The sequence below is a fragment of the Acanthaster planci genome, linkage group LG14 (assembly GCF_054643075.1).
Source record: "Acanthaster planci isolate LZ-2023a linkage group LG14, COTS_SCS, whole genome shotgun sequence".
NCBI classification, from domain to species: Eukaryota; Metazoa; Echinodermata; class Asteroidea; order Valvatida; family Acanthasteridae; genus Acanthaster; species Acanthaster planci.
Genome location: NC_141790.1, coordinates 4,180,953 through 4,196,321, shown reverse-complemented (window position 1 = coordinate 4,196,321; position 15,369 = coordinate 4,180,953). Strand labels below are relative to the sequence as shown.

The window sequence follows — 15,369 nt, the reverse complement described above, 5'->3', positions numbered from 1 at the left end:
CAAATCAAACTTTGAGGAAGGTTTTGTCAAACTTGCAAGTGACCAATCATATTCTTGATGGAAATGTCCATCAAGAGACAGGCATTTAAGGGCCTATGTCGGGTCAGAATTCAGTCTGCACCACCACCCAGGAGACCACTGGTCAACAACCCGACACTCGAGTCTACACAGTAGCCATAAGGGGTGAGTTGCTGTCCTTAGTAATCTACCTGTGTGTAACTTCATTTTAAATTTATTTTGATTACTTAGTATTATAGATTGTGTTACTTCTAATGTTGATGGACCTGTATTGTTAGCTTGTTTTTATGATCAATCCCAATCATGGCATTCACATGAAGTTGTTTTACAGTGCTTTTCTCCATTTGTTCTGATTACCCCCTTGTTTGGCACACTCGATTCAACAATGTCCTAGTTTGTAATTAAGGATGTTTGTACACATTGTAAGGATGAATTTCTGTTCTATTATATAGCTCAAGTGGTATCTGTGTTGAATTGTGTTGAGGCAGATGTAGCCAGTAGTAGGAGAGAAGCCAAGTTAGCATATCCAGGTTAGCTCCAGAATTATATTTATATTTCAAGCAGTTTCACACTCTGAATTTGGAAGTGTTTTTACATGATGTTGTATGCCAGATTGGAAAGTTAGTATATGCTCACCAACACAGATTAAGAGGTTTTACTTGTGTGCTAAGTCATTTTATGATGTGTTGTGTGAAGACTACCCAAGAAAGTGTTGTGTAATTGGTCACATTCCTTCAGTGGTCCAAACCTGGTTTAACAGCTGTGTTTTGGTTATAACAAGAACTCAAGGCTATACGCTCCAACCACAGTGTATGACCTATGACTTTTTACTACCAGTGTGTGTGCACAGTATTTGCACCATGTAGTGTATGTGTAGTAAATGCTGTATTATCTACTGTACATGTAAGTAATTGTGTTATTTTCCTAATATTACAGGGGTCCGTCCATCGGTCTGTCTGTTTGTCGACCCATCAGATTGGTCCGTCTACCCATGGACCGTCCAATCAGTCTGTTAACCCTATTTTATTGAGGAGAGCTTCAATAAAGATTTCATCAGTTGTAGAGTAAACAACAGAGACAGTGTCGTCGTCTGTTAATCGCGGTCGTATCAGTGAGAACCTTGCGCTTGCGGCGCAGAAACCTATCCGGCAGCACAGCCGGATAATACGACAATAATTGTACAGCAGCTTCAGACGATGCAGTTCCATTGAGTAACAAGTTTGTTTCAGTTAAAGCAATTTCAGTTAAACTTGTCCAGTGTATGTATTCCTCCGTCAGTTTGTAACAAGATACCACTCTGATTGATTCTGTAACATTAACAGTACGTGTTTGCACTTCGTACCAGTTCTGGATCGCGTTTCTTTGTTGATGGGAAATAAATGAGGTAACAAAAATACACAACCATGTTCCATATTCTTACTCTGTTAACCCATTCAACGATAACATGTGTTGATACGTATTTTGGCGTTTAACATGTTGATTATTTTGTAAATCCCATTAGACAGAACAAAACAGTACTTGTTTTATGTAATCAGATTATCTCCTCAATGCATCATCGGCTCTAACTTAAGTCCCTGGGTTTTCAAAGGTCACACTCTAAAGATTGCTTTGATACCATACACAACCATTTCTGGCAATTTGAGGGGAGAAATTGTTACTTCTGGGTTGCTTTTTGGGGGGCACCCCGTAGGATCTTTTTCTTATACTTAATGTTTATAATCTGTAACCATGAAGCCTCGGACTTAGGCATTTTTGTTGTGAATATAAAATTGGTTTATGAGAACACAAACCAGTTAATTTATAATAAATTTAAATAAGATTCCAGGGTACATACAGTATAACGGTTTCCATTCAATCATTCATGTGACCCATTTCAGGTACACGTATTTGAAATATAAAATTACCAGTTTACTCAAAAAGAGTAACTCCTAAAAAGCCCTCACCAGGTTAACTGGATGCCTTCAACCGTTCATCAACGTTTGGACATAATGTGGTGCAGACACCATGTTAGTAAAAGCGATTTGTAGGGTCCAAGTTACTTTTCCAAGAAAAACAATTCCTCAAGATTATTCTGGGTTACTTTGTGTGTGACTCATGGAAGTCTTTAAAGACCTGTGAGTTTCATCAACATGCCTGCATTTACTTACGATTACATCTTGGAGAGTAATATCCCCGCCTACAGCTGCAGTAGTCAGGACGTCTACATGTCCCTCCATTCGGACACCATTCACGACCAAAACATATTGCTTAGTGCAAAGGGAAGTGACAAAATTAAACAGAGTTACGAAAAATAGAACATTCCTTTTTAGGATTATGTATACGGTAATAGAATACTTGTATCTAGCGACATTAAGATCTGTGTTCTTTTTTTGATTTGTGCTTTCAATTATGAAAATGATTTTTTTTTCAGTAAAAATAATCTTACCAGTTGGGCAGTTATTGGAGGTGCCCCCAGTCCATCCATCGCAGCACCTATAGCAGGTTTTCGACCTGTTCAAGTGGAAAGTTTGGAATGGCATATGTTGGTGACTCACGCCAAGTCTCTGGCCAATGAACAACAAGGTGTGCTTTATTAAACATAACTATTACAACCGTGCAAAATCTTGAGAAATGACCTGATATCAGAGAGCATCTTTTAATATGAATATCATCTATATACAGTTTTCTCACTAAAATTGGTAGGATGCATTCTGGTTCATTTGTGGACAAGCATTTTCGAGTGAATTCACTGAACCTGCCATTTCTATGGTCTTATTTATTTTTAGTGTGCTGAACTTTTGTTTATTGACCTCAGATATTTAAAAATAATCTTAGAATGAATCTAGCTTAAATTCTATGCACCATGTTTTCGATTACCTTCTACAAAATTAATTAAACTATATGTTATCAACCAAACGTTGACACTTCCTAGCTTTCAGTGCACAACCTAAGTGTAACTTTCATTTAATGCTCAATTAATTTAAACCATACAAGAAACAAAAAAACTGTTGCAAATTACTTGCTGGCTACAGTGACCTAAAATGCAATCAAAAATTTGGAGTGACCGATGTTTCAATATCCCAACAGAATCTTTCTCGAAGGCGCAAAGACTAATTGCAAACTCGACTCGACGCAGAGAGTGGGTAGGGTTAACTTTGAATCAACATTGTGTCCGTGTTTGAGTCTGTCGCAGTGTGGCATTTCCATAATCACTGTTCAGTCGATTCACACACTTTGAAAAAGCGAACACAAATGCCAAACTGTGACATCTGATAATATACTCATGCTGTGAATTTGCACAAGTTACATCTAAATTCATCAAAATTTACTGCAAATATTCTTTAACGTAAAAATTCCCTTTGTTTTCTGTTTCTTTACATTAATGTATAAAGTATATAGAGGGTGTCCATAAAAGTTACTATCATGGCAAAACTACTTTATATATGGGAAAGAGAAATGAATCTTTAGAAAGGGCAGAATGTCCTCTTTGCAATAGTGTACAGCTTGCAATGTTACTAACAAAGACAAGTGAACAAATTAGACCGATGTTAAGGGTACTGAAATCGGCACTGTAACAAGTTTGTATATTCGATTAAAAAGGCTCATACGTGCAAGTGTGCAGAGTACCAAATGCCTTTGCTTTAAGAACACATTCTTGGAAACAAGGCATGTATCTTAATCAATCTAATCTGCTTTTTTTTTTTACTTACCTTGTAAGTTTAATGTGCTGTGTCGTCCACGTTTCCTTTTTGTGGGGATACGTGCAGAATAAGTTTTCACCACGCCCCCAGTCAGTGTTCAGGAGTACGTGCAAGAATAGTGGAAGAAATCTACAGGCTTAATCTCCATCAGGACCCAGCACTGATCAGACTTACAACAAAGGGACATGTTACGAAGATGTCAGATGTGCATTGACAGGAATGGTGGCCATGTGGTTGGCAAAGCATATTAAACTTACTTATCACAGTGCCGATTTCGGTACCCTTGACATTGGTCTAGTATGTTCACTCATCAGGGTGATGTAATGCTTCTTGTACAGTAGTGTAGCTGTAATCAGCTTTGCATTCCCCACTCTCTACCCTTAGCTGCTTCCACTGGCTCGTCTCATTTCGGGGCCAAAAAGAAGCCGAGTGCGTAAGTCTCCCCTGCCAGTACACAGCTTCCCCACCACCAGGATTCCTACGGTGCCTCAGGCCTTGTAGCAGCACATGGTAACTGGGCATCCTGCAACCCCAGGCTGAACTGAAAGGGGTCTCAGAGTTTTGTCGTGGTCCCCAAAAGGCACAGTGCGCAGGCCCTGGCGCCGTGCGAACCAATGCACCAGCTATGGGTCAAATAGCCTTCCAGCACCCATTTGAAGACCCCAATGGCGGAATAGGGGGACAAAGATCAACAAGTTCTCAACGGCTAAACCAGCGGGAGAAGGCAACGCCAGTCAGGCCGGAGTAGACGGCATTTGACCAAGCACCCAGCAGGCCGATGCAACCAGGATCGCCAGATATCGCCTGTCTCAATTCTTTGAGCCGCGAGGGAGGCACTTCTGGCCAAGTGTGTTGGTTTCTCCGTCACGCAAAGTTGTCCACCTAAATCAAATCCACGCGAATGGTCTCCTCAATTCCTCGTCGTCTTCCCATTAGCAAGTTCAGTGGCAATGGCCCTGCGAGCAACAGGTCAGGTTTGGTCAGCTGGAAGCCCTTAGTCCGCGCCAACACGCTGGCAGCGTGTTCATGATGGTCGTCCTCCTCGTGACACACGGCAGCAGGACTTGCGACCGAACTGGCCTATTCAGGATTCCCGGAGCCTACCCCAAGTGGGGAAGCCCCCAGAGAAAGTGGGGTAAACATAGGTCATCGCGAACCCACCTAGCCGGCTATAACCATGGCTAGCAAGTGACCCTTTCAGGCGGTCGAAACCCAAGATGTCACACTAATAAAAAAAAAAACCTCAGTTACCTTTTAACCCCTTGACTATTGGAGCATTGTTGGACAACAGGAACTTAGAACACCCTGAGAGAAGAACAGCACTTGTATGTCACAAGTAGGCACGTTTTAACATCAATCGATGTGGCTGCTCTGAATGAAACTAGACTCCCCGGCAAAGGAAGCGTCAGAGAAACTGGATCCCATATATACTTATCTGAGAAGACGCCCGTACTGTGGTGGCATCGCACTCACACCCACATTCCTGATCTTGAGATGTACGTGCATTTGGCAAATCGCAACACCCTATTGCATGGTCAATGTGGCATGTCATCACACGTGCGTGCTACCTATTTACCTACGTTGTGCCACCGCAGTAATGGCTTCTAATTCTGGTTCTCGAATTACACTATATGATCTTTTGGAAGGGGAAAGAGGCAAGTGAGCAAGGCATCCATGGTTTGGCTTTGCTGTGAAGACCAAACTTGTAGAGCAGTAGTAGAGAACTGACAGTTCTGGATCACACGCCCTTTTCGCCGTTTTTAGCAAAAACCCCTGGGTAGTACATCGACTCAAAAAATCGGGGGAATCCCCTAAAAATCTGGAATTCCAGATTTCCCTGGGTACCTCATCGACCCAAAAAATCCGGCTCTAAAATACCGGGCGAATATATACATTCTGAGCCAAAATCTCTTTTACCCATCACACGCAGTATTCCCTCCGGTCGTACTCGCTACGCTCGCTCACCTTTTGACCCCGGCTGACTAAACAACTCGTGACTGGCACCGGCCTGCACAAACAAAAAAGGGATTTCCCCTTGCGAACAAGTCGAGACTTGCCCGATCTGAACTCTGGACTGGCTTATATAAAATTGGATTAATTATTAAATATGACGCTGACGTTGAAATCCCGCCTGAATAAAAATGATAAAAAATTTAAAAAACCCTTATTATAAATAGAACATGTATATCGTCTCAAATGATCACAAACGTCTAAATGCCGGCAACAAAAACCCAAAAATTACCTATGGTCCCTTTGACCCTGAAAATTTAGTCATTTTAAGACCCGCAAAGAATTCTTCTAAGATTCTCTATTCTCACGAGGGGCAACACAAGCGATTGTTGATTAGACTCGAAGACCCTTGTTACGGTATAAACCCGGTTTACAAATATGGTACTAAGGAACCTACTGACCAAAAACAAATTTGTTATCAACTGTCTCCCAATACTGAATCGCTGCTATTACGTATAAATGATTCAGTTTACAGACATTTTGAAAAATTAACAGATGATATCCTGGAAGATCTCCCCGTGATTACACGTAACTCTTTTAAGGTGTCTCAAAAACTAGATGACATACCCGATCAAATTAATTACTTAGTTAAGCCGGCTTATACCGATAAAAGTAGGATGTACGTTAAGATCGCCTATGATGCCTCTTTGGTGGATAAATCGTTTAAAGAAATTGATCGCTCTCTTTTTGCTAATAAGAAATGCCAGGCGATCTCTTTGATCTCTCCTAAAGATATTTACTACGGCGCCCACGGTTCACTTTCTTGCGGCGCGAGTGTTAGGTATAGAGTTATATCAGCTATGCTAACGGTTGAAGAGAAACCTTACCTTTTGGACGCGTTTGATTAAAAGCGAGCAGAGCGAGCGAGTACGACCGAAGGGAGTTAAATAAAAGTTAGTGAAAGTCAATTTAACCTCGGTTATCCCGGGGTTAAATTTTTTTTTACTTTAAATAAATAAACCCTTATATAAAATGACTGATGCGGAACTTTGCCACTTGCTGAATCTAAAGGAAGTACACATAATTGGGACAACGAGAAATGTTCAACCGAGGCCACCTTGCGATCACCAAATAGTTGAAATGGGTGAAAGATACGCGTGTAAACATTGCGGTCAAATTTTTGGGTGGGTTTCTTCGTTCGGAGCCGCAGACGTGGGAGATCGGTATTACAAGCATCACGTTTGGAAAAAACCTAAGCCGCCAAAATCGAGAAAAACGTTGCAGAAGTATAATATCTGTTTTCAAAACGGCGAAGCGGGTGAAATAGAATATCGATTGAACCAAGTTTTAAATGGTAATATTTCTCGAGGTAAACCGTTGAAGGCTTTAATTGCAGTCTGTTACCAAGACGTCACTGGGGAAACCGAATCTAAAGTTAAAGAACTTTTTGATGTCTCGGATAAGCACTGGGAAAACGCTATGGAGAAGTTTAAAAATAGTTTAATTTAAAAATGGAAACACATACGTTTTACTTGACTGAAAATCCTCAAACGTTTGAATTAAAAAACGAGATTAACAACATTAAAGGCGATAAAGTAGTCCGAGTCAAAAACATTCAGTTTGAAGCTGAATATTTATACGTGGCGCAAGACACCGACATTCAATGGGATACAAATTTGGACAGAAACGAAAAAAGAAGAAAAGAGACGGCTCTAAAACTTATTTTGACGGGAATGAAAGAACCTATATATGCTTTGCTAGCTCCAAGTTTGGCTCAACCGTTGCCCGAGTCGCAAAGAGGAAGCATCGTGGTGTCTACCGGGTACTACGGAATCGATTGGTTTGATTTTATTTTAAACGCCATCCCTGGAGTAAGTTTTAAGGTGCACTCGGAATCAAAAAGGGTAACCTTAACCATTACGGATCCCAATCTCAAATTGCGGCTCAATAGAGAGGTGGCTAACTTGTTAAACTTACCCGAAAACAAACTTTCGCCCAACGTTATTTATATAGGTGAGTATAACTCAACTCCTATGTTTATTCACTGCCAGCAATTGGAGCACTCTGTAAATTTTTATAACGGAAAGTCTTCTAACCTGCTCGGCGTTATCCCTTATGAATCAACGAATAAAACACCCAAAAAGCTATTATCTCGGAACATAGACGAACTCACCTTTTCTTTGAGAAACGAGCGAGATGAACTCTTAAACAACGTCGGTAAAATTTTGATTGAATTAGATATCTATTAATAAAATGGAGAAAGATATTGAGACGCATACATTTCACTTGACTAATAATCCACAGACATTTAAACTAAAAAACGAGATTAAAAACGAAAAAGGGAGCAAACGTATCTGCGCCAAAAACATTCAGCTAGAAAAAAAGTTTTTTAACATTATGAGAGAGACAGAGATTGAGTGGGGGGTAAAAGAATTATCTAACGAACCCGGTGATGATGGATCAATCAATCAAGCCTTGGTGCAAAAATATAGTGATCTATATATAGGTGAAAAATATGAAATTGAAAAACCAAGTTTACAATTAATAGATGTTTTTTTTGGATTTTATTTTGCGTCTCAAAATTTTTTAAGAAACATACAAAAATACACTTTAAATTGGGAATATAATGTTATACGAATAAAAGTATATAAAGCACACATGTTATCTATAATAAGTGTAATAAAAGACAAATTTACTGATTTTTCTTCTTTTTATTTTGGTGCACATTATAAGCCTTTATATTTTAATCTATTATCTAATGATACTTTACGACAAGAAATGGGAAAAAAGTTAAACCTTCTTGACAGCGGTTCTTATGAAGACGAGCTTTTTGTAATACAAATGCTAGATGACTTTTTTTACCCAAGAATGATTACTGAAATAGATGTAAGTTTGATCATTTCTTTGTCTTTTCAAACGACACTAGCGGGCATTATACACGCCCTCAATCAAATTTTTGATAGATTAGACTATGCAAACCATCTAAAGGGCAGGCCACCACCGACAACTGAAGAGAAACAATTGTTCATTTGGGATACTACGTCTTCTACTGTACAATCTATTTTAAAAGGCCAAGCAAAACCCATATTTAACCAACTTTACACAAAGCAAGCGTTTGAGTCTATAAGTATCTCTGGATTGACTGGCAGCATCACCTTAGAACCCGGGTATTACGGAATCGACTGGTTTGATTTTATTTTAAACGCCATTCCAGGCGTGAGTTTTAAAGTATATGAAAAGTCAAAATCGGTGACTTTAGTCATTTTTGACCCTTATTTAAAACTAAAACTAAACACGCACGTGGGTCAATTGCTCGGCCTGCCTTCTGTTGAATTACAAAACTTTTTTATATACAAAGGTAAATATAACATCGATAGTATCAAATATCTGTTTATACACTGCGAGCAGCTCGATCCAAATTATAACTTTTATGACGGGAAGTCTTCAACTGTACTCAGCACCAGAGACACAGCTCTGTGCAATTTAGAGGTAAACCCAACCTGTAAAAGACTCGTAGATCGGAACATAGACGAACTCACCTTTTCTTTAAAAAACGACAAAGGTAGGTTGGTAAGCGGTGAAGGAGATGGAATTTTGCTCGAGGTGAATATCGTTTAAAAACTCTTAATTATAAGATGACGACTAACATATATCCTGATTTAAACTCGGTGGAAGCGAGCGAGAACGAGCGAGCTTCAACCGAACAAGCGGAAACAAAGATTTACAGGCTAAGAAAGATCGAAGAAATTAAATCTCAAATCCAAAGAGAACGCGACGCGCGCGAAGCTAGTTACAAAAAGATCAAACGACTCTTAACCGCGCTCGGGTACGTAGAATACGGCGTGGAAGCACTAGGTGCCACATCGGCGGCCGTAGGCATTCCCGCTATTTTGGGAGTGATCACTGGTCCCGTCGGGCTCGTGATGGAAGGCGTCGCTATCGGTGCGTTTGGCGCTTACGCGATTCTAAAGTACGCATCTCGTAGACTCACCCACAAAACTAAAAAACACGACCAAATTCGAATGTTGGCAGACGCTAAATTAAATACAATCGAAGAATACGTATCTCACGCGATTGAAGACGGCGACATATCCCAGGAAGAATTTGCCCTTATTTTGACCGAGCTGAAAAAATTTAACGAGATGAAAGAAAAGATTAGATCGCGTACATCTACAAAATTGGAATCGAGCAAAGCTCACAGCGAGCAAGAATTTGAACGTCGAGTCAACGAAAGAGCAGAAGCGCTAGCGGCGGTTTTAAAAAAAGATCTTATGAAAAAACTTGGCGAATAAGTTTTACAAAGTCGGTTGGGTATGAGCGTAGCGATCCACCCGCTTATCGAGAAGCGACCATTCCAACGGCACCTGTAAAAGACTGGTAAAGATTATTTTTAAAATTCTTTTAAAATAAATGGGAACCAACTTTAGTCAGTTAAACGTTGTAGTCAACAAAGACAATTCTTTTATGGTAGACCTCCTTGACATGACAACACCTTATAAATTACCTAAAATTACATATGAAACTAAAGAGCTGATTGAACGCTGGAAAGAAGACCAGATGTCGTTTTATCAAAACCAATTAAATTTTGCAATCTATTGCGCGACGGCGGCTTGTGGAGTCGACTTTGGGAAAATCGTTGTCACGGATCCATATATATCCGCCTTGTACAACTTTCACATATATTACACGGTAAGAAGAATCTTTAACTCGTGTGATTTTTGTTTACCAACCGAGAAAATCTTTGATCTGGTTAATAATTATTACGATCATGGGAAGTTTTTAAAGGTTTGCAAAGACTTTGGAGTTGACCCAAACCATAACTTTAGGCAAACCGTTGACCCCCATACAAATGGCCTTGGCACTGCTTATTATTTTGACCGAGCTGGTACTGGTAGGTGGTTGCCCGTTCCAGGTGGTAACTTTGATCTAGACGCGCTTTATCCTATGGGTAAAAAGTATGACCAATATAAAGTTGTAGAAGAGATAGCGGAAACCGTGGGTACAACTCTAGAAGATGCGCTGGGTTATAAGGTTAGCCTCGAGCCAGAAGATCACAAGGTAATGAGTTGGCATTATGCGCCAGTTAACTCTGGCAAAACGGTACAATATGTAGTAGGTTATATCGAACAAGACCCAAAAGTCGCTACTACCGGATGGTGGGGTTTTATACCTCGCAAAAGGACCCAGTTGACGGACGTGGGAATTAGAAAAGTGAATGAATCTATTCGAGCTTACGTCTACGCGTTACTCGGGGCACAGGCAAAGACCAAGACCAGCGTTTTAGCCGGCAGCACTGGATTAGACGCGCAACAACAATTTAAAGAAAATATACAAGCATTATTTAACGCAGCTCCTGACCTCGGAGAATCGATCAACCAATTTCAAGATTCGTTACAGAATGCTAAAACGCCGTTAGATTATGTAATAGCTCCGGGGTTATACCTGGTGCCCTCGGACATGGACTTACGCATCGGTGCGTTTGAGGGATATAACAACAAATTAAAAATCGCGACAGCAGACATGCAGACTGGATACGTACAAGGTCTAAACTTAAACCCGGTGGCCGAAGACAATTTTAACCCGCAGACTACCACCACAACATCCCCAACCCCAACCCAGACCCCGACCCCGACCCAGGCCGCAGCGACCAAGCCGCTCGACATACACAACGAAGAAAAACTGTCCTTAACCGTCGGAGCCGTTGCAGTGGGTGTCATCGGTTTTACGCTGTATAAAATTTTAACTTAAACGAAGCGAAGCGGAGTATGAGCGAAGCGAGAACGGTTTGATGTAAGGCATAAAAAAATTCACCTCAAATTTGGGGTGAATTTTTATCTTATTTTAAAATCTATTTTTACCCTTTTTGCACATACGTTAAAAGCAAAACACCCAAGCCTACAAACAAGGTCCATAAATGTTCTGCCACCCATCCAACCGCTTTACTCGCTACGTTAAAAATCCAACTCAAAATGCTACCGATGATCCCGGGCAAAGCTCCTAATGCGCTCAACCCGAGTTTCTTTAATACGTTGGCTAAATTTTGTAATTGACGTTTGATCCAATCGGTGACCCCGCCCTTGGAGGGAGGTGCAGGCGTTGGTTTAGGTGCGGGTTCAGGCGTTACGCTAGGAGTTCCAACAGCTCTGACGCTAGCCACGATACTACTAACGATGGTACTTATCGCTAAACCAATAGCCGTTAAAATGCTCACGATTGTGACGCCTTGCTCTCTAAATAAAATATTAATTCGTTCGCGTAAAGTCAAATCTTTACCTAGAGCCGTTTGGATCGTTTCTTTTAACATTTTAAGTTGGTTTCTAAATCCCGAGGTTAAATTTTTTTGTTGGGTATTCAATGCTTCTAACTCATCTTTACATTCTCTAAGAAATTTAAGATCTGATTCTTTTTGTTCTTGAGTGATATCTGGTTCCTTTAATGCATCTTCAGTTGTCTGAATATTTTCTTTTACACTCGCGATCTTAGCTTCTACAAGTTTTAATTGCCCTCTTATTGTTTGTAAGCTTTGGTCGAGTCCTCTAATCTCTCTGAGAGTAAATTCTGAATTTGTATCTTCTGGGTCTAAGTTATGAGACTGTCGTGCTATTTCTTGAAGTTGATCGAGTGCCTCATCTAATTTGTCTACAGATCCGTCTTCACTCGTGATCTTTTCCATATTTTCTGAAACAGCTTTTGCCTCTTCAATTAATTGAAATCCAGGGTCTTTGTAGCCTTTTAACCCTAAAGTGTGTCTAATAAAATTTCTACCAACTCCTTCTTGTTCTAAGCTAGACAACGCGAGAAACTTTCGCCCACTTTTATCTTTTTTTAATTTAGTCAGACGGATTTCTTCGCCGTTATAGGTTGCATAGAGTCTTTCTTCTGAATCGAGGCTAAATATATTTGTCTTTTCTAAGTCTATGGTCGATTCAAGTCCAGTAGTTTTTTTAATCTCGTTATAAAAACTATACACCTCCTTTTTAGTTTTATCGCTAAGCTTATCTTCATCTACCTTCTGTCTTAATTCTTTGAGACTAGACTCTGGTCCAACTACAGGAGGGTTTGGGGCGTTTTTTAATATACCATCATCAAAGGTACCGTCCCATTCTCGTTCATCTTGGTAGTCTTGCTCAAGTTCTTCTTGTTCACGTTCTTGGCCCATGTCGTCCGTTTCAAGTCTCCCTTCTTCCATTTAAAATAAGAAAACTTAACTCGGACTGCCCATAGGAAACGTTGAGGGTAAGATACCCTGCCCCACCAACCAACCTTGGGTAGCCAATGCGCCGCTGGACAAAGCGGTTAATTTTAATGCATCTTCGGCAGACAACTTATTGAAGTCCGGTGGTTTAATTTTAAATAGCTTACTCGACAGCATGGCGTATCCGAGTGAGATTCCTGAAACAACTGCGCCGTGGTAAACCGTATTGACGATTCCGTTTACGTCGATTGATTTAGCGTTACTCATATTTATATATAAAGAACTTTTAAATAAAGCGAGCAAAGCGAGCTACGAGCGCAGCGAGTATTTATTCCATATCTAAATCCGGTTCTTGTTTGGGAATATTCGAGCTTTGCTTTGGTTGAACGCTAACTTGTCGTGAACTGGTCGACTTATTTTTCCAAATTAAGTAGAGAACCACAACACCAGCGATACCCAATCCACCGAGTATCAAGCTTCTGTTTTCAAAGGCCGTTTGGGTAAAGCTAGATTCTTCACTCGGTTCGCCCGCTAATTTCATCTTAACGAGTTGTTGCTTCATCTTCTTGTTATGTTCCGCCAACTTCTTACCTTGTTCTACGCGCTTCGGATTTTTAGCTCGCTCTGCTCGCTTAGTAACTGACTTAACTGCTTTCTGAATTTGGTTGCTCGAGTTCGCTTCGTTGTTGCTCGCTTCTGTTGGGTTCACTTCGTTTGTTGACATCCTCTTTTATAATAACAGAACTTTTGTTAAACTCCAGGTGTTTTGTTGTAATCAGCATTGTTGTAAGTGGAGAAAGATAAACTCCATACTTGTAACAGACCTCTGTAAGTAGTCTACCCATCGTTTGACTGATGATCGGGTCGTCGTTGAGATCCTTAGTCAGCGCTTCCTCTGATTTTAAGTTGACGTTGAATCCGAGTAGATCGATCGGGGTAGCTATTCCTAGTAGACGAGAGTACAAACTTAAAATCGAGTGACCGAGAGTTTTGACAATTTCTTTGCCAAACTTAACTTCGTAGAGGTTAAACAGTTTTTCTTGTTCTTTTGGTGGTAGAGCTTCGATTTCTTTTATCGTGTATTCTTTCCCGAGATACTTCTTACTTTCGCCCGAGGCAGCTATCGCGCAAAGGCGGTCTTTTACGTTTGAGCTGATTGCTTCGCTTTTTGGTTCAGTGAATATGCTTTTTATGTCGTCCATTTTAATAATAAGTACTCTTTAAATTTGTTGTAGGTATGCTTTAGTCGTATGTATTCAACTGTATAATAAGTCAAGTTAGCTGCAATAACTAGCTGAATAACTAGCTGGACGTATTGTAGCATTGTTATCTATTTACTATAACTAAATTAAATTTTATTATAGCACAGCTGAATTAGCTATGCTCAAGCAAAGGGTAAGTAATTATCAACAAAGTAAAACAAATAAATAACTAGCTAAAACGTATTATAACATAGCTGAGTAACTAGCTAAAAAATATTGTAACTTGCGGGCGCTTCGGTATTCAACACCAACTTACTAAATCTCACGTTACGTAGATGCCTTTTAATTTCCCCTCTCTTTTCATCCGGTACAATGTCGTTCTCGTCCAGACACTGATCAAACGAACCACGGTCCTTGCAATGAAAAATTGCTGTCCAAGCAGTATTCTCGCGAAAATCTTTTAAAACTGAATTGTACTTTTGCGTCAAAAGCCAGCAGCTGTGAAGGTAATGTCGACCCGAGAACGCCATTTTCGACAACGCGCAAACTGAACCACTCTTAGACTTCTTACGATACTTGATGAATTGATCAGCTGCACAATCGTCGATAATAAACAATGTATTTATCCCATCGAATACTCTCTGATAAAGTTCTATCGCCTCATTTAATTCTAGTCTTTCTCGATCCAGGTCACATAGGTAAACGTTTTCATCGGTGTACACCCACAGTCGTTCTAAATACGTTTTATTCTTAAAAAGCGTTGGGCATATAATGACGATAGCTTCAAAGGTGAATCGATATTCTGTCTCTAAAAGATTTAAGATCCAGTTAGTCTTCCCGCTGCCAGTTTTGCCCACGATCAAGGCGCAGTGGGGATTCTTAAACATCTGGTTCTCGCTTCGCTCATACTCCCTCCGGTCGTTCTCACTTCTTTCATAACTCGCTCGCTCGTTCTCGCTTCGCTCATAGTTCGCTCGTTCCACTCGCTCGTTCATTTTTAATAAACAAGATTTTTAAAGTTTCCGTCTTCCACCGTTAGTTGAGAGTCCATCACCAGGAATACGTACATCGTCAACGGTCCCGCGGTTTCGGCCGTTCGTTCCATCTGTATAGATATGTCCCCGCCTCCACCGAGAGGTCTGCCCGATCCATGGGCGGAATTGTCGTCAGAACTTCGGAAGTCGAGCCAAAGCCTGTATTTATCTTTTAGGTAGTCTGCTAGGTCTACTCCCAACAAGGATAAGTCCGAGACGACTCCTCTAGCCAATTCTTTATCCGAGTCTCCGAAATATTTTGTAACTTCGTTCCAGTGTTGATATTCAAA

At 40.4% G+C, this 15,369-nt stretch overlaps 1 protein-coding gene across 3 annotated transcripts in view; it reads right to left on the bottom strand.

Annotated features, from left to right (window-relative positions):
• The window catches only part of LOC110984469 (uncharacterized), a 96,225-nt gene that overhangs the window by 51,133 nt on the left and 29,723 nt on the right, over nucleotides 1-15,369 (bottom strand). For all 3 annotated transcript variants that reach the window (XM_022244689.2, XM_022244690.2, XM_022244687.2), the window contains 2 exons: nucleotides 2,444-2,508; nucleotides 2,166-2,264 (listed from right to left, as the gene is read on the bottom strand). In XM_022244689.2, coding sequence (XP_022100381.2) covers nucleotides 2,166-2,264; nucleotides 2,444-2,508 — 164 coding nt within the window. The remainder of the gene's footprint in view (nucleotides 1-2,165; nucleotides 2,265-2,443; nucleotides 2,509-15,369) is intronic.